At 36.0% G+C, this 18,257-nt stretch overlaps 1 protein-coding gene across 11 annotated transcripts in view; it reads right to left on the reverse strand.

Annotated features, from left to right (window-relative positions):
- Positions 1 to 212: 212 nt before the first annotated feature.
- MECOM (MDS1 and EVI1 complex locus) overlaps positions 213 to 18,257 on the reverse strand; it is a 570,108-nt gene continuing 552,063 nt past the window's right edge. For 4 of the 11 annotated variants that reach the window (XM_079766627.1, XM_079766628.1, XM_079766629.1 and 1 more), the window contains exons 11-16: positions 17,335 to 17,412; positions 12,837 to 13,006; positions 10,744 to 10,888; positions 6,913 to 7,149; positions 5,900 to 6,083; positions 213 to 2,372 (exon numbers count right to left, since the gene is read on the reverse strand). In XM_079766627.1, coding sequence (XP_079622753.1) covers positions 2,238 to 2,372; positions 5,900 to 6,083; positions 6,913 to 7,149; positions 10,744 to 10,888; positions 12,837 to 13,006; positions 17,335 to 17,412 — 949 coding nt within the window. In that variant the 3' untranslated portion in view covers positions 213 to 2,237. The remainder of the gene's footprint in view (positions 2,373 to 5,899; positions 6,084 to 6,912; positions 7,150 to 10,743; positions 10,889 to 12,836; positions 13,007 to 17,334; positions 17,413 to 18,257) is intronic. The other 7 variants (XM_079766625.1, XM_079766623.1, XM_079766624.1 and 4 more) reach the window with 3 other exon arrangements.

The raw sequence follows: 18,257 nt of genomic DNA on the forward strand, positions 1-18,257 counted from the left end.
AGCAAAATATGTTAATAATTGGTCCCCCACCAGAGAATTTATTATATGAAAACACCACTCTTCACATTCCAACCCTGTGTGTACATATATAAACACACATACAATTATGTTCATAAAAGTTAGAGTACTATTACTTACATAAGTGAGAAGTAGAAAACTTAAATTTTCAACAAAATTGAAATGATTGAAGAAATTATAGATCAAACTTGATGGATTTTGGAGCAACTGCTAACTGATCATTTTGAAGAACTTGTAGAATATGCAAAAATACAGGGGTGTTTTTTTGCCTTATTAAAGAAAGAAAACACAAAATTATATCTGTCCTCTGTTTATAACCATGAAAACATGACAATTGCACATGGACAGACTTAAAAAGATCACAGAAAACTTAAAGGGCTTGTTTTCCCCCCCTTGTGAATCAGTTAACAGTATTTATATAATCAAAAGCAAAAACTCCTTTGGCATGCACTATGTGAAATTCAATTGAAAAACTGTAGGCTGTTCTGTCCTAATTAAAACGGGTGCTGCAGACATGGAGTGATAGCAGAGAGCAGCGCATGAGCACTGACTTCGTACCACAGACAGAAAGTTGAGAACGATGAGTAGGAGATACCCCAACTCCTATGGGCCAAGGGCTATCCCTTATGTCATCTCAAAGCAATAAAAGCACGCTCTACATTCCATGTATCTGGTAGGGCATCAGGGCCCCAGACATCGTATCTTTAAATCATTGGATCCCAAAGGGAAACGAAAATTGCACGAGAAAGGAAAATACCACACAGTGGGGAAAAGAGCCATTTTTGTAAGTCTTTATTTTTTAGTTGCTCCTCCCATAGTAATGCACTGAAAGGCATAACAGTTTATATTGTACAAAGCATTTGAAGAAAGTACCTCAACTTGCCGATTATTTCAAAATGAGATTACAAACAAAAAGAAAACAAATCTGGTTCCCCAATAAAGGGCAAAATAACTGAATACAGTCTGTTATTTACGTCTCTCTTTTAACATAAGGTCTGGAACACTTCATTTTACAAATAGGATTAACATGAACATAACATCGCACAAGCTTGCAGACAACCAGCATAAAATATGGGTACAGTTTTCAATCAGAAGAATCATGCTTTCATGAAAGAAATTATAATCGTTTATACAATTGAATCGATTTCAGTATTACAAAAACTAAGTTGCATCTATTCGTATTTAGCTCATTAAGAAAGGAAAACGAAACAACAACAACAAAAGGAATGTTAAGAAAAGCCAAACACCATTTGGCACTCCCCATACACAGGTCGAGTCACCTTGGTCCTTTGAAATTCGGAAAGGAGTGTGCCTCAGACTTCAGAAAGTAGTGGCTGACTGGAACAGTGCTATTTTAATCAACAAACAATAGTTTGCCAACAAATAAATACAGGATACACGCAACACACAAAAAATTAAACATTAAAAAAAAACAGTGACATGATTGTCTAAAATAAAAGATGTTGTTACAAGGATTTGGCAAACATTTATTAGTGTAGTGGTACAGTGATACTGGTGATGGACAGGTTACTTCACTGACTTAACCTTTTTTGAGCATTGAACATCCATAGTTTACAATATACACATACCCTTTCTCCCTAATTTTAAACAATGTACTTAAGAAGGCAAAAAGTTAATGGGAAACAAGTACTCCCTGTTATCAGTTTCTCTAATAATCGAGTGTGCATTTCATCCAACTACTTCCATCTTCAAAGGGTTAAATTACATAAAACTTTAACAAAGAAAAAAAATTAAATCTGTAATTAAAAGCAACTGTTCCCAATCATGTGTCAGGTGATCTTGGACAAAAAAAAAAAAAAAAAGAATTCAGTTTCTATGGAGTGTTCGTTCCTATCAATGCTGCCATCTCAACTGCCCCTCTCACCCACCCCCTCTCTGGGGCAGGGTGGACTGGAAGACGCCTTTTCCCCAGCAAGGTTTTCATGTTCATTGAATCGCTCTCAGTCGCATCGATCCTCCAGAAGTCAGCAGCTGCCTTTGCTGTGCAAAACAAAATATCGAGAATAAATAGTTTCCTTTTTTTCTTTCTTTCTTTTGCTTTCTTTCTTTTATTACTCATTCAGTTTAAGGTCACCGGACTTTAAATGAGTGACCCTCTGGGTTTCTAAGGCATTCTGCTCAGCAGTCTTTTAAATAGTCCTATAGGAAAGAGCCGTGCTACTGCTGGACTTGGTCCCACTCTGTCAACCTTGGGAATGTCATACGTGGCTTATGGACTGGATGGCACTGGATTCCGCGGCAGCCCTTGCCATACTGTGCCACACGTTGGAAGAACTGTGGGATGTCGAATGGAGGGACTCCTTCTCAGACAATGACAACATCATAGCATATGCCTGGGGTAAAAAAAAAAAAGGAGCGTCTCAGTAAATGGCATTTGAAATACATCACTTTTAATTTGAAGAACAGTGTTGGTGAATGTTAGAGAGAGAAGGGCTGAGTAGGAGCTTCCCCATGGGAGGGTTTGAAAAAGCTGTGGAACATTTTTTGTGTGCGTGTGCTTTAATGTCATGGAATTACTGCTGGCCTTCAGTGCCTAGGGACCAAAACCATGATATGATCTACAGAACAAAACATTAATTATCCTATCTAACATTTCAGTAGTGCCTCCATTAAGAAACAGGAGTCATTCCCTTCCAACCATAATTCAATCATGCATCCACTGTGCATGCACACATTCAACTCACCAAAAATATCATTGTGTGGACACTGCAGATATGAATAAGACATATTCATGTTTGACAGCACTGTGGTCTAGTAGGAGAAACAGTCCATGGACTCCTGCCTTTTATAACTGAGAGCACTGAAGGTGAAATGACTTGCCCAAGGTCACTTTGACCAATTAGTGAAGAGGCGTAATTTAAATGTATTTCTGCCTAACTTTTAATTCAATGTTCTTTTTCCAGTTCCCTTCCATGCTTGAAATATTCAATGCTGACACCCAAAGACTTTGAAAGTGGAGGTAGATCAAGTCAGGTCTATCAAACAACACAATAAGACGCAAGACCCAACAGCATCCTGACCCACATGTGCTCCAGTGCCTGCTGCGCAGTAGGTGCTTGGAGGTGCTCTGGGCGGAAGTGCCCTTTCTTCCCTGTTATCATGTCAAATTGTAAATAACTGTTCAGCGAATCCGCCACTTGCTGCCAAGTAAAATATTCAAATGAAATGTTTGGTCTTGACTTGGGAGTGAACTTTTCACTGTTGATTTGCTATTGTTGGTCTCATCTATTGCTAAACTTGCTTGTCAAAATGCTGCTGAAGTGGAATCATTAAAGTCCTGCCAAAGACATTCCACTGTCTGTAAACAAAGACAAAATGCCTCTGTTGTGAAGCAGAATTTCATCTCTGGGAGTCATGCTGAGACATGTGGCTGGTCTGTGGTTTCTTCCTAATCATGGCATTCAGTTAGAAAATCTGCCCTTGCAAGGCTGGTTTTGATTTGCTGGGTCATCGCTCTAAATGTACACATTTGACTCTTATGTATGCAATTTGCCTTCTGGACCTCTACAAAAATCTCAGTAGATATCTAACAAATATGTCCTAAGCCTCTACACTATTCCAGGCACTGTGTTAGGTCTCAGGGAATCAAAGATAGACAATACGGAGTCCCTGTCCTTTCTATAGTTTAAAGTATGGGTGAAATGAGCATTGAGATGAAACTATCTATTCTAATTATGTACCCAGTGTTAGAGAGCAAAGATAAAAACTATTATGAAATGGTTTTTAACAAAACCTATTCTGATATTTGGAAAGCTGAAAGAGAGTACAGAGAAAATTTTGGAATCTTGAGTTTTAATCCTGGCTTCTCACCTCAACTAGTTGTGTGACCTTTGGCAAATTGCTTAACCTTTCAAGGTCACTTTCCTCATATAAAACAGAAATTATAACAAAAACCTGCCTCCAATGGTTGTGGTGGAATCACAGCACTAACTTCCATAAAGTGCCTAGCTCTGTGTACCTAACATAAATAGTACCTATAATCATGAAATTAATTTTTGTAGGATAATGTTTTTCAGAGAGGATTCCAGGTAACATGTAGCCACTGTTGTATTAGTCAACTATCTGGGACTCAATCACTATGAAAATCACAGAGTAAATAGAGGAATGTTTTGAGTAAAGCATCTGCCTTTTGGTAATCAAAGGAAATAAACATTTTCATGCACCAGGATCAGTTTCCAGCACATTACTGAAAGTTAATAACAGTCGAATAAATGAATAGTCTCATGAAAGACAGTTTGCAGAAAGGCCTATTTTCAAACCAATACATATGACATTATCAAGTAACAATACAAATATGAGCTAAGATTGCAAAATGCTATTATTTCTGGTGATGGTAATTGTTAGCTCAGCTAGGCAGTCACTTTATGTCAAAAATGCTGGTACTGAAATATATCACACCAGTTATCTCTAGATTTTCAGGCCCTTCTGCTTTCCATTCACTTCTGACAGTTTAAAGGATTTTCAGGTAATATGTCTTATAATGAATAGCATTTTTGTGGAATAATTTTTAATAATTAAAAAGAGCAAAGAAAACCAGGGACCCCCAGTATCTCTGATCAACTAGGAAGGAATAATTGAGAATCAATGGTTTAAAACAATATTGGCCACCTCTTATGGTTACCTCAAAGTGAAATTGAGGTGTCCACTCTGGCTAGTTTACTTTTCACGTTAGAAACGGAACAATTCATTTATATCCCCATTGAGTTATCGAGCAGAAAGAGCTCCTGGATATCTTTTCCATTCACCCCACTTTACAATGAGGACATGGTATCTACAGTCATGGTGCTCTGTTCTCAAGTTCATGGAGTTTGGAAACTCCAGTGTTGGGGCAGGCTGCTTTTACTTCAGTTCAGAAAGAACATTTATGTTGCCTATTAGCATACATGAGATCTTAGAGTTTTTACTGAATTTACTGATTTGTAAAAACATATATTATTCCGTTGGCAAAATATTTTCCCCACCTTAGTTGAGATATGACCACATTTGCTCTTAAGAGCAGCCCAAAACATCTCAGTCAAATAGAAAATGTACAAGTCTTATGGTCACCACTTCCAAAATGGATTAATGAGTCAAAAACTTAGACCAAAGTGACCAACAAATATGGAAGTTTCTTTTTTTTTAAAATGATCTGAATAAACAATTTGGTTGAGTGCGGATATCACACAGAAAGTGCTGACTTCCTCTTTTTGTGATAAAAGATCTGCGGCTCTTTTAATTGGTGTTTAGGGATCATTAAATGGATTTATTTTAGTTACCACAGAGCTGATAGAATGCTGTAGAGTTCAACGAACTTGGGCACCATTCATTAATTCATTCAATAAAAACTGATACATTTTATTTCTAGACCTGCCTTTAAGTTGCTGCAGACTATTGGCAACTCACTTTATCTCTGATTTTCAGTTTACTCCTAAATTCTATAATTAAATGACTTGTAAATTAACTATATATAGCAAGGCACACAAAAATAGAGGATAGACTTTACTTTCTAAAATATCTTAAAATATAATTAGGTTGACAAAAATTATAGACACAAGGCAATTAGAAAACAATTCTGATGTAATATATAAGTAGGTGCAAGCAACCTTACGGCCTATCAATACAGGAGTAAGGGAACTGGGACATAAAGGAGCGATTATTACAGGATAGGGTTTGTCACAGAGTTTCTGTGCAGAATGCAGCCATATTAATTGCTGTATTGGTTAACTATTCTGGATTCAGTCATAGGAAGTCAAGATGTGAACATTGTGAGTAAAGCATCTGAACCTGTTCAGATTCTAGAATACTGCAAACCAAGAATAGCTGCCTTGCGGCATCAAAGACACACTGTCACCAGGATGCCATACTGCCGGAAGATATATACCTGTGATTTGGACTTTCTGTGTAACGGCTGTTTAAGTTCCTCTGGCACATGGGAAGTACTAAAAGAAGAGAGCTCAGCTTCAGTATATTGATTATCTTCCATTTTCCTCATTTTGAGGCTATCTGTGAAGTGCCTTATATGATCTAGAGCAGAAAGTCCAATTTTGTATTCTTCCTCTTTATACCTAAAATGAACCAATAGGAGAGCACAGAGGATTTTTTTTTTCTTTTTCAGTTTGTTATGCAACCAAATCACTTTTCATTTGAATCTATACAGTTGTCGAATGTCATATTTGCAGGAAAAAGTAGCATGCATCAATTATTGGGTGCTTTAAAAGGTTCACAAATATTGTATATTAAGATATATTTCTTTCAAAATTTTTCATAACTAAAGCAAGCATATATTTGACATAAAGAGGTAAAGTCAATGACATGTGGAATCAGCAATGCAGTGGAGACAGAATTCATACCTTTATCATTTCCATTTAAAATAAAGCCAGTTATGATAATATTTAGTTAGCACCCACTATCCATATGAAAATATAATATTCTTATCAATTTAACTATTATGGTTAATTTTTCCATGTAAAAATCTATCATCTATATGGATTACATATCAAGTGAAGTGAAATTTATCTCAATAATATTTAAGTAATAACACCAGATTATTGAATGAATTAGATAATGTTGAAATCTCTATTTTCCTTTAAGTTTTTTTTAGGTAGAGTCTACATAAATGATTGGGTACTTGTGTAATTTCCATTTACCCTTCCTACACAGGTTAATCAGAGTTCCACAAACACTGATATATTTATATGCTTGTGGGTTATGTTGATGGCCACCTTATCCTTACTCCACTGTGTACGCTTTGCTAACTCAAATTCAATTTTTGTGATTTATTACTCACAACTGCTTATCACCTGAAATATTGCTCTAATGGAAGAAAGAGCCAGAGGAATTATAATCAGGTGTATCTACTCTGGCTTATTTATTCATGTCACCGGAGCCACTTACCTCACTGGGGATGTCTTGCAACTCATCTCCAGGGTGCTGGTTTCCTCATAGTCATCTTCAGGGTTTCCTTCGTGTAAATTACTTGTCACTGGTTCCTTTCCTGTTTTCCCGGTAATATCATTGTCTTCATCCTCCTCATCCAACAGCACCTCATCTTCTACTTCTTCATCATCCAGTAAATCTGAATTTTGACTGGTCACTAAAGTCTTCTCATCCTTAAAGTGACTGCCATTCATTCTTTCAAAACCATAAAAAAGAAAGGGGTCCAGTTACTGGTTTCGTGTTTAAACATGCATTTAGCTTCATTATTGTGTCTTCGTAACAACAGTTTACATTGTTAACACTTCGATAGTAATTTTGTTGTTGATGCTTTATGGGCAACCATGGGAAAATAATGTAACCTCACAAATAAGAAAATAAAGAAAAAATAATAATTGGGTGATTATTCAGATTATAAATAGAGCCTCCAGCAGAACTGGAAAAACAATCCAGTCTCCAATTCCTTATCAGGCTTTTGCCTGATAAATGATATTGTTATATGTGATATAAAAAGCACACCAATGTTTTCTCTACATAATGTTACCAAAACACCATATAAGTACCCACCAATTAAAATAATAGATTTCTGGAAAACTCATATCCCTGAGCAACACTGGAAAAAGGTCAACACACATGTCTAAAGTGAATCTAAGAGTTCCAAAAAACTGGTAAAGTTGCTGCCAAAGACCAATCAGTATTAGACATTTCTAGGTAACACTGGTGGTATATGCCACTTAGACATCTATTCACACTTTGAAATGTTTGAGGGCGCACTTCTTTGTACCACTTTCAAGTTATCCTTGATGGCTTGAATGTAAAAAAGTTCCTTTATCCCACGATAATATTGAGGTGGGAAATAATCTGAAAATGTAATTGTACAAATACCTTTCGAAGCTTACTTAAGCAAGAATATCAAATATAATGATAAAAAGGAAGACTATTATACTTAAAAAGTCATTTGTAATATTTTAGGTTGTAGTTAGAAGGATTGCAATATGTCATTCAAAAGTTTAATTATAAAAAAAAGTTAAGTTACATAGACATCCTAATTTAATATATTTTAGAGCAATTATGAAACCAGGATAAAATTTTCCAGCTTTATAGTAAACATTAAAATATGTGTAAATTAAAGTTAAATTTCATGGTAGAATTTAAAAATTGAAAATAAGTTACAAAATAATTATCACTTGTTTTGAGTAAGTTTGGGGAACGTTTTTGTTCATACAACGAGGAGAGAGGGTGAGGCAGAAGAGACTAGTGGCAAACGCTTGGGCTCTGGATATTTCAGAGAATATCTTCTCCTAACCATCTCCTTTTAAAGATATATGGCCAGAGAAGCAAAGCCACTTGCCCAAGTTCAGAAAGTTTTTTAAAGATTAAACCATCATAGGCATCCAGGTGTTCCAATTCCCGGGCCATTCAAAATCTTTCCATTTTGTTTTATTTACAATTAAAAAACTTGCGGACACTGCCATGTTATTGTTACAGTCATGTGCAATTTTAACATTTAATGTAACTATTTTTCTGATTATGGAAAATCAGGTACCAGTGATAAATCCATCACTTTCCCACATTTAGAAAAAATAAGAGCATTTAAGATTTAGATTCCCAGGGTGAAAAATAAATAAAACAATCTTGGGTGTGACAGATGCACATAGTAAAAACCTATTTAACCAGCAAACATCATATCATCATTATTAAGTTTTTTATACAACTAATTTCTTAAGCTCTTTTATCAAAGAATGATGAAAACATGTTTTGCACAGACATAAATTATTAGTTTCCAGTTACACTGCCAACTTGCTCTTTTAAATGGATTGAAATTGTTATTTTAAAAAATGAAAGAAAAAGTAAAAGAACAAAAGAGTGCATGGATGAAAACCAAAATTAACAAAGCCAACATGATTAAGAAAGCCTATTTGTTAATTATGCTTTCAAATGTGGCAACTTATTGGGGATAAATTATTCATCAAAAGTAGTCTGATAGGAGATGGGGGGGTAGTTAGATGACTCAATCTTCTTACTTCTGTGCTGTTTGGACATGTTGAAGCCAGATGTTGCAGCTATAAAGTTCACAAATCTCCAATTAAGGGCTAGAAAATCTGAATAGGCATCTCAGAACCCAAATTATATTTTTGTTTGTTTACTATTTCTTATTTGCATCATGTAAATATCATTATCAAAATGTAAGATTATCTTTCTTACTTGTTACTAGTTTGTACTTTTGATTATCTGCCTCATTTCTCTCTCTCTCTCTCTCTCTCTCTCTCTCTCTGGTGAGCAGAGGAAAAGATACATCCAACTGCACTTCTTAGAGGCTGAAAAAGGCCACACAATAGCAGATCTCTCCTTTTTTCCTTTGATACACTTTTATACAACTTGAAGGATAGAAGTGGTCATATATTTTTATGTTATTTTGGGAAATAATGTTTACTTGAAGCTTGCCTTAATGGAAAAAAATTGTCTAACATAATTAACTTTGACTTTTAATAGCATCAAAAAGAGAGAACACTAACAATAATACTTGTGTGGTGAAAAGTAATGGTACTTTTATTAACTAATTCCATATGACTTTAAAATTTACAATGTAGTGCCCCGGCTGGTGTGGCTCAGTTGTTGAGCATCGACCCATGAATCAGGAGGTCGCACACAGCTTGATTCCCCATCAGGGCACATGCCCAGGTTGCAGGCTTGATCCCCAGTAGGGGGGGTGCAGGAGACAGCTGATTGATGATTCTCTTCATCATTGATGTTTCTATCTCTCTCCCTCTCCCTTCCTCTCTGAAATCAATAAAAACATTTTTTTAATTTATGATGTAGCATCTTAATTTAATAGGCCATTGGATAGTTATGTTTAGAAATATCTGGTTCTCCATATTGTATATTCAATTATAACTTACAGATAAGAAAAATCCAGTAGTTTTGGTAAAATCATGGTTCATTAACTTCATATAAAATGTAAACACTAGGTAAGTGTTATTCTTATTAGCAGCATTAAAAGTTTTCTTTATGAATTAAGCCATATGTGCTTAATGTTGATGATGAGGCAAGAGAGATCCAGTGCACCAGGTAACTAAAAGTAAGGATGATCCTTCCCACTGAAACCAACGTGACAGAATTCTATGGGCATGCACTGATAGCATATAAGGAGGTGATAGAATCTTATTAAGAAGTCTCCAATGGTTTCTAAAAGGAGATGTGTATGACACTCAATGGGTACTTTATACATACTAGTAAATATGTCCAGATATGTAAATATATATATACAGATATATACAGTCATACATATAGTCATAAAATATGTATTATATATAACACATGACATATAATAGTAGCCACTGTTGCCCAGTGATTCAAATGAATCCCTGTGGTGTTGTTATTCCCTTCTACTTGGCAATTTTTGATAAAATATTCTAGTTAGCTATCAAGAAAGGCAGAACAGACTGGTGGCAAAAGCCTGGGCTCTGGAATCAGTCAGCCCAGGTAGAATGCCACTTATCGCTTATATGACCTCTGGCAAGTGTTTTAACCTTCAATGTCTCCATTTCCTTCAAAGATAAAATTACATAATAATGGTGGCTATCTGGTAGTGTTACTAAAACCATTAAATGAATTAATCCATGTGAAGTGCTTAGAAGAGCATTAAGTATTTAATCTCGAAATAAGCGCCAGCCACGGGTGGTAGGAATTGCAGTAGTGTTATTAATTAATAACAAAAATAAACACAGCAAATGTATCTGGAAACATGTTCGTTTCAGAAATCACGAGTTTACTAGTAAAAACCAGCTTTACCTCTCCTCTGTGTTCCTGGGAGACTGGCTGCCATGGTTGCTATTCCCAATGAAATTTCTAATTTCTGTGAAGTAAGCATCTTCCTTGTCATCAAGAATCGCACCTGTGCTTTCCAGTTCAGAATGAGGCGAAGATGTTGCCGTACCTGAGGGGAGAGAAGGCCTTATGTGAAAAGGACTATTATTTAGATGGCAACTTATTTTGAAATGCATTCCTTCTTCATTGGGTCAGTGTTGTTTCCCCAAACAGGCTCTTTGAATATTAATAATGGTAACTTTAGAAGGTCAAGGCCATCCTAATTTATCACAATATACTTGCCAATGAAAGTCCCTTGGGGAATATTTTGAACCATTGGACTCATGAGGTATAGTCTCCCAATGATGTTATTTCTCCCACTAGCTTCCTCTTATCCCCACTGTGACATGGGAACGGTTTTGTTCATACAATGAGGGGAGAGGGTGAAGCAAATTACAGAGAGGTCTTAAATGGCTTCTGCCAGAAGAAACTACAGCAGTCCCGGTTGCAGTCAACATGTATTTATTGCTCCAGTGCTAAAGTGTGTTACCAAAAAAGACTGACAACATGCAGAAAATTCTGCATTCTGACTTGGTGGGCTGAGCCATCGGTAGACTGTGCACGGCAGTAAGAGGACAATATTGGATGGTCTTCAGGTTCTTTACCTAAAACATTTAGAATCATAATACCTGCATCACCAGATTGTTACAAGGCTTCCATAAATGTACACAATTATAAACACTTTATATGTGATCAGACTCTACACTAACAGTCACTTCTTTCCCACAAAATATCGACAACTTAACATTTCATCACAATAGCCCAGATGACAAAACCAAGGGGTTTAGAACTTCCCTCAACTTAATACATTTATAATCTGGGTCAACAAGTAAATATTCAGCTTTGACACATTACATTTTTTAACTTCTCTATTTTATTTCTGAAATAATTTTAACTAGAACATTTTCGTAGCATACTGTAAGGGTGCACAGTGTTAGAAAGTATAGCCAATATTGTATATTGGATTAGACTTCTGTCTCTAAAATCTGATATTTTAAAATCACGATCATTCGATTTCTGGTTTTGGGGGAAATGAACAGTATATAGCTCTAAGTAGTAGTCATCATAAGTTATGTGTCTGTACAGTGGAGGAAGAATTCATAAAAAAAAATGCATTCCCTAAGTAAAGATTTATACTTTGTATAAATCCAATTCTTTTCTGTTCTTAAAAATCTCTTTTCCTGAACTCCATACTCACCCCTTCCTCCTACCCCCAGGTCACTTTCTTAATTCTCTAGAAACAAACTGTGGCTGCACAGATTGGCTCCACACACATATGCCAGCAGGTAAATGTTAGTTAATGGCTTAGTATCTAACTATTGGAATCCAAAGGCAAGAAAACCCACCATCTCTTCTATGTGCTGACTGACAGGTCTGGGCTAAGGGAAGTTGTTGTTTTTTGTTTGTGGTTTTTGTTTTTTTTGTTTTTTTTTTGCTTTATTTATTTATTTATTTATTTTTTTTGCCACTTTTAACTTAATTCTACATCAGAATTTGTGACCAAAACCACACACCACTGTCATTTGCTCTGGGTGACTCTGATCATGTCCACAATCTCCTATCAGTGATCTCTATCAAAGTTACCCAGCAGAGGTTCTCTGAGCTCCAGAACTGCTGCAAAAGCAGCCACGGGTGTCTGGTCAATATTCAGAACGTGGTGTTCTGGTGCTGCACTCCGGAAATCCTACACTCCCTGGGCACAGCCTGTGCCAATAGGTGGAAAGAGTGTTCCCTGCAATTCAGGAAATCTTGATTTCTAAGTCTCCTGAGAGTCTGAGTCATGCTCCTCTTGGAGACTGCCCACTGAGATGAATCCAGGAGAAGAAAAGATCATTCAAATAAGGCTCTGAGTTGTATATTATTCAACGATCACATCATCCTAAAATCTCCAGGAAAACATGCTGCAATTTTTTCCAACAGGATCTGATTCTAGAGTCCACGTGGAATGAGAGAAGCGAGATTATCGTTTCACATTTTAAAAAAGCCATCGTCTCCTCACAACACAACTGATTACCTACCAGACATGTTCCCATTCTCATGTTTCTTTAGGTGTCTGTCTAGGTTGGTTTGTTGACCAAAACACCTATCACATAAGTGACACTTAAAGGGCTTCTCCTTATTGTGGATGTTGCGAACATGCCGCTGCAAGTTAGAAGATATGCTAAAGGATCTGTCACAGTATTTGCACCTGAAAAACAAACACAGAGAATGTTCGCAGGCAAGTCAAAAGATATTTCTCAAGAACAGTAACCCAGAATTATGACCTAGAAAACAACATTTTGGAGAAACGGCACAGGCAAGAACACTGTTCACACAGTCAATATTTCAATTCCAATAGACTGCTTTAAAGATTCTCATGACTTTATGAAAAATTATAATAAAAATATTGGCGATTTGATGGCTCCTAAATTTACTAGCATAATCAGTTCTAATATTTAAAATAAACCTCGTAAAATTAAGAACATTAAGAAATAGCAGTATTGTTTTATTTTCCTCTAAGAACATTACAATTAAATCATTTTCAAACAAACATTAAGCAAATCCACAAATTCTGCAAATAAAGTGAAAAGATCATTTTTTTATTAAAAATGTCAGTTTAGTTAAATACTTTCTTAAGTAAATTCACTTTCTCAATTGCTAATCCTAAAGGAAATTCTTTTATCTTCTCCAAAATAGCAATAAACTTTCTAAACTTTTAAAACTGAAAAAATGTGACTAGTTTAGTCTGATACCAAAGATACTGATTTTTATAATCTGTAGTGATTAAGATCCCCCAAATCCTTTAGTCTATCAACTTTTAAACTTACAAAAGAAAGTAAGAGTGCCACTACATTCTCCTTTTGGAATATAAACAAAAGTCTCCCTTCACTCACCTCCCCTCTCCACTCCCCCAATTTTCCATTTCTATTTTTGTTGAAGTGTCTGTGGCAGTTCTGAACCAGGTCAGTTTTTCAGGAAAGTACTTATTATTAGTTAGCTAATATTTGGAAGTTTTCCTTTAGACACAAAATGAAAATGTAATCCCTCTCCCACCCAGCTCTTATGGTTGAGAAAAACAAGTGGTAATTTATGGGGTATTCTCTAGCATCTTAAAGTAGAGATTACATTATGCGCTTTTGTATTATTTTTTGTATGTATATTGCTTGAAAGAAAAATATCAAGTTTCTCCAGATAACTTTTAAGTGAAAATTTTTAACTTAGCAGCCAGAAACTTCTTCACTCATTCTTCCATGTGTGAAGGGCCCTTCTCCTCCCACTTCTGAATGCAGACTCAGTGGCTCAAGTGCTCTCCATCAAAAATCACCCCATTCCACGCCAACTGTTTGGGCTTCTACGGCTGTCTCTAGGTGATGCCAGAAGTCTCGTTAGTTCAGTGGGGAAAAGAAATCTGTTAAACTAGTTACTTTGGCATAGTATCAATAAACCAACTCAAGGACTGATTTAATTTTCCCCTTTAAGAAACTATTCTGGCATCATGAGGTTCCTCAACTTTCCCCACTTATAATATTAATTTAAAAGTGTGTGAAACCCCACATTGATAGTAGTTGTAATATTTTAGCCTCTCTTTTTGAAAAAAAATACATATACATAGTATTTATGTATTTTTTTTTCAAAAAAAAATAGGTTATAGTTGTTCGTATGGAAAATAATACAATAATTAATAAATAATTATACAAGAATAAACCCTGTTTCACATACTCACAACTGTAAACTTACTTTTGCCCCACCATATATGTGTGTGTGTGAATATATATATATATATATATATATGTGTGTGTGTGTGTGTGTGTGTATATATATATATATATATATATATATATATAGAGAGAGAGAGAGAGAGAGAGAGAGAGAGAGAGAGAGAGAGAGAGAGTCTGCAATGACAGCCATGGTACAATGAGCACAACTGTGCTGTATGCTAAGCAGAACAACCTGGGAAATACTGATAGAGAAAACGTATCTTCCCATAAAACACTTCAGAAAACTTTCCACTCAGAACAGTTTCTACACAAATTGTAAGGAAGAGAGATTTTGTCTTTGACATGCTTCCAACTTTCTGCCTGTATGAAAAGGGGCTTTTCCAAATTTAATAAACATCATCCACTCTAATATAAATAAAATTGGCCAATAAGGATAATAATTATCTGTTACTTTGTATCTTTCCTTTGTTAATGTCTTGGCCAAAAGGTTGAGTGCTCTTAAATAAAAAATTTAAAAAAAAATGATTCCATTCTTCCCAAATAAATTAGTAAGTGGTTAAAAGCTTAAGCTTCAGAAATACTTAAAATGAATAAACACATAGCACAACCATAAGCAATAAACTAGTGAGAATTCGGATGTAAACAGGGTCACGGGAGCCTTTGGGGTCAGGCATGAGATATAAACCCTGATGTGAGAGCTGCAGGCCTGGGTTTTAATTCTGGGTCTATCAGCACCAGACTTTATAGAAAGCAATTAGCAACTGTGGATCTGAATATGTCCACTTGTAAAACAGAGGAGCTGGGTAAATAATTAATATCTCCAGCTATGCAAATATTTTGATTTGTGTTTTTAAAAATACATAGACAATAATAGCCCCATATTTGAGATAGAATAACATCACTGAATTGAGGTATAAAGAAAGAGTAAAATGAGCATCTATAATAATAAAAGCATAATATGTAAATCGACCGAATATCAGAATGACTATCCAGATGACCTTCCGGATGATCACATTATGACTCTCACTGGCACCAGACCAGCCAATGTGTGTGCGATGCAATTGGTCGGGGGCCTGGCCATCGCCCTATGATTGCCCTGCAGAGGGAGGCCCAGGCCACTGGCCAGCAGGGCGATTGACCAATCGGGGGGCTCCACGATCACCCCAAAGAGGGAAGCCCAGGCCACTGACGGGCGAACGGCAGTGAGTGGGTGGGGCCTCCCTCTGTGGGGGCAATCCATCATGGAGTCCCGGCCGGGTGGGCAGGGCCTACCTCTTTGGGGTGGTCGATGGCAGAGCCCTGCGATCAATCGCCCCAAAGAGGGAGGCCCAGGCTAGCCAGCAGCAGCAGAACTGGGGCAGGTGGGTGGGGCTTCCCTCTGCAGGGGTGACAGATTGCAGAGCTCCAGCCAGGTGGGCAGGGCCTACCTCTGCAGGGGCGATCCATCAAGGAACCCCTGCTGGGTGGGCGGAGCCTACCTCCCCGGGGGGCAATCTATTGTGGGGCTCCCGGACTGTGAGAGGGCACAGGCTGGTCTGAAGGACTCCCCCACTCCCCCAAGTGCATGAATTTCGTGCACCAGGCCTCTAGTAATATCATAGTTGCCTACCAGACCCTTGACCATAACAAAATGTAAGTGTGGACATCTTTCACTTAAGCACAATTTCCGGGAATCTAAAATTTTTTTCCAAAAAGGAAAGCACTTATAACTTTCCATTTATATATATCTCTGAGACCTATTATATCAAGTGTATTCTATCACATATAAAATATAAATATCACTTATGGTTAGTCATTTATAAAACATGTAGGAAAGCAAAGAATTTCAGAAAACACTTCATTAATTTCTGCTTAAGTTCCTCTAGTTTTCTCCTTAAATTTCCATTATCTTCAAATAAGCATTGGTCTGCCCATTTTTTTTTATTCTTTGCATGTAAAAAGACTTTGAAACCTAATAAATAATTTATTTTTTAATGGAAAAAGTGAGCATTCAGACAAAAATAATTTTATACATATGCAATGCATAAGAATTTCAAAGCAGAATGAAATTACACTATCACTAAAGATAAACAACATTCATTCTTTGAAGAAATATTTATGAGTACCTAATACTATGTGCAAAGCATTGCATAGTAAATAATGTAGGTTATATTTTAAAACTGGAAGGGAGAATACTTATTACTTTCATTCTTTAGTAAACAGTAATATTAAAATTAGATATGTGCTCATATGTCTTGTGGCTGATCTTGACATTTAACAGAATAAACTAAGAGGTACTTTAGAAATTGTTGGTGGAATTGCCCCTCTTCCTATAATATGTTCTATTTTACTTGTTTTACCCCTAGTTCCACATTTTTTTCCTCCGAGTTTTAAGGTTCATTCTTTTAACCTCCTAATGAGACCTGTGGACATTAACTCAACTCTACTGGGAAAGCAAAGTATTAATATCCCAGTTGTTGACTCCCAGCCGAGATTTAAGGTTTAAAAAAAGAGGCTGTAATGCTGTAATTATTGTAAATTAAATAGCACTAATTATTGAGAAAAGAGAGAATAAAATAATTTTTAAATGACCAACATTTCTTAAACACATATCTGTAATAGATATTGCTAGAACTTTTAAACTGAGATATAAGAAGTTTCAATTAAATAAATTAGGACTCTTCTAATTTTCATCCTAGCCATTAATTAATTCTTTGACTCAAAATTAAACAGACATACATTCAGATATGTCTCAAAGTAGTTTCCTTTAAAATTGTGGCAATGCGTCCACTTTACTTACAATATTAATCAAGATATTTAGTAAAAATCACTGTCAAACCTGTAAGGCTGCTCTCCTGTGTGGGTTCTCAAGTGTCGTGTTAGGTTCGCAGACCTTGGAAAAATCTTGCCACAGTATCTGTTATGAAAAGATGTTTATAAGAGAAAGTCAGCACAATTGACCTTGTTTCACTCTAGCCGCGTAGAAGCCAGATGCTTATTCCCGATTTAATTAATCCTGCATGGAACTCACATGTCTTTGGTATTTAAAATTTGCAATAAAGCCATTCTAAAGATATAAATAACTCTACAAATGAAGGCTGCATTACGAGATCTGGTTGAATTCGGTGATGCATAAACAAGCAGTTTATGAGAACAGACTTTCGTTTTGATGACCCCCATACGCCTCTTTTATTAACTCTGTATCTTTATATTCATGAAACTGAGCCAGACAAGGGGATAAAAAAATGACAAGAGTCTGTGATTCTGGGTTGATGTAAACAGATTTCAAATGTTTCAACTCATTTTACATGTTAACCGCAGTGACAACTCTCTGTACATTGAGTGGTATCAGAGCAGACAAGATTCTAAGACCTCATCCATCAAGGTATGTCCCTGTAAAATCTTTTCTGGAAACGGAGTGACATATTTTCCAAAAAGCAGATAAATTGATTTGCCTGAGTCAGATGCCACAAATTTCTGAAGACAATGCAGAAATTATAAGCGTAATTTATTTTTTAAAAAGAGAAACAAAAAACAAGCTTTACTGTCCTCCTGATGAGTAACAAGAAACTTATTAACTAGTTTTCTTCACTTATCGACCTTATTCGTCCTTCATTAATGGCCTTATTTTTCAATGCCACGACAATTAATAAATGTATGCTTGAGGACAGTAGTAGTATACTTTGGGATGAAAATAATTAACTGTCAAAGAAAATTCATAAATATCAAAGTGAAACAAGTAGATGGTATTTGGACTGCTTC

The sequence above is a fragment of the Cnephaeus nilssonii genome, assembly GCF_951640355.1.
Source record: "Cnephaeus nilssonii genome assembly, chromosome: 3".
Lineage (NCBI taxonomy): Eukaryota > Metazoa > Chordata > Mammalia > Chiroptera > Vespertilionidae > Cnephaeus > Cnephaeus nilssonii.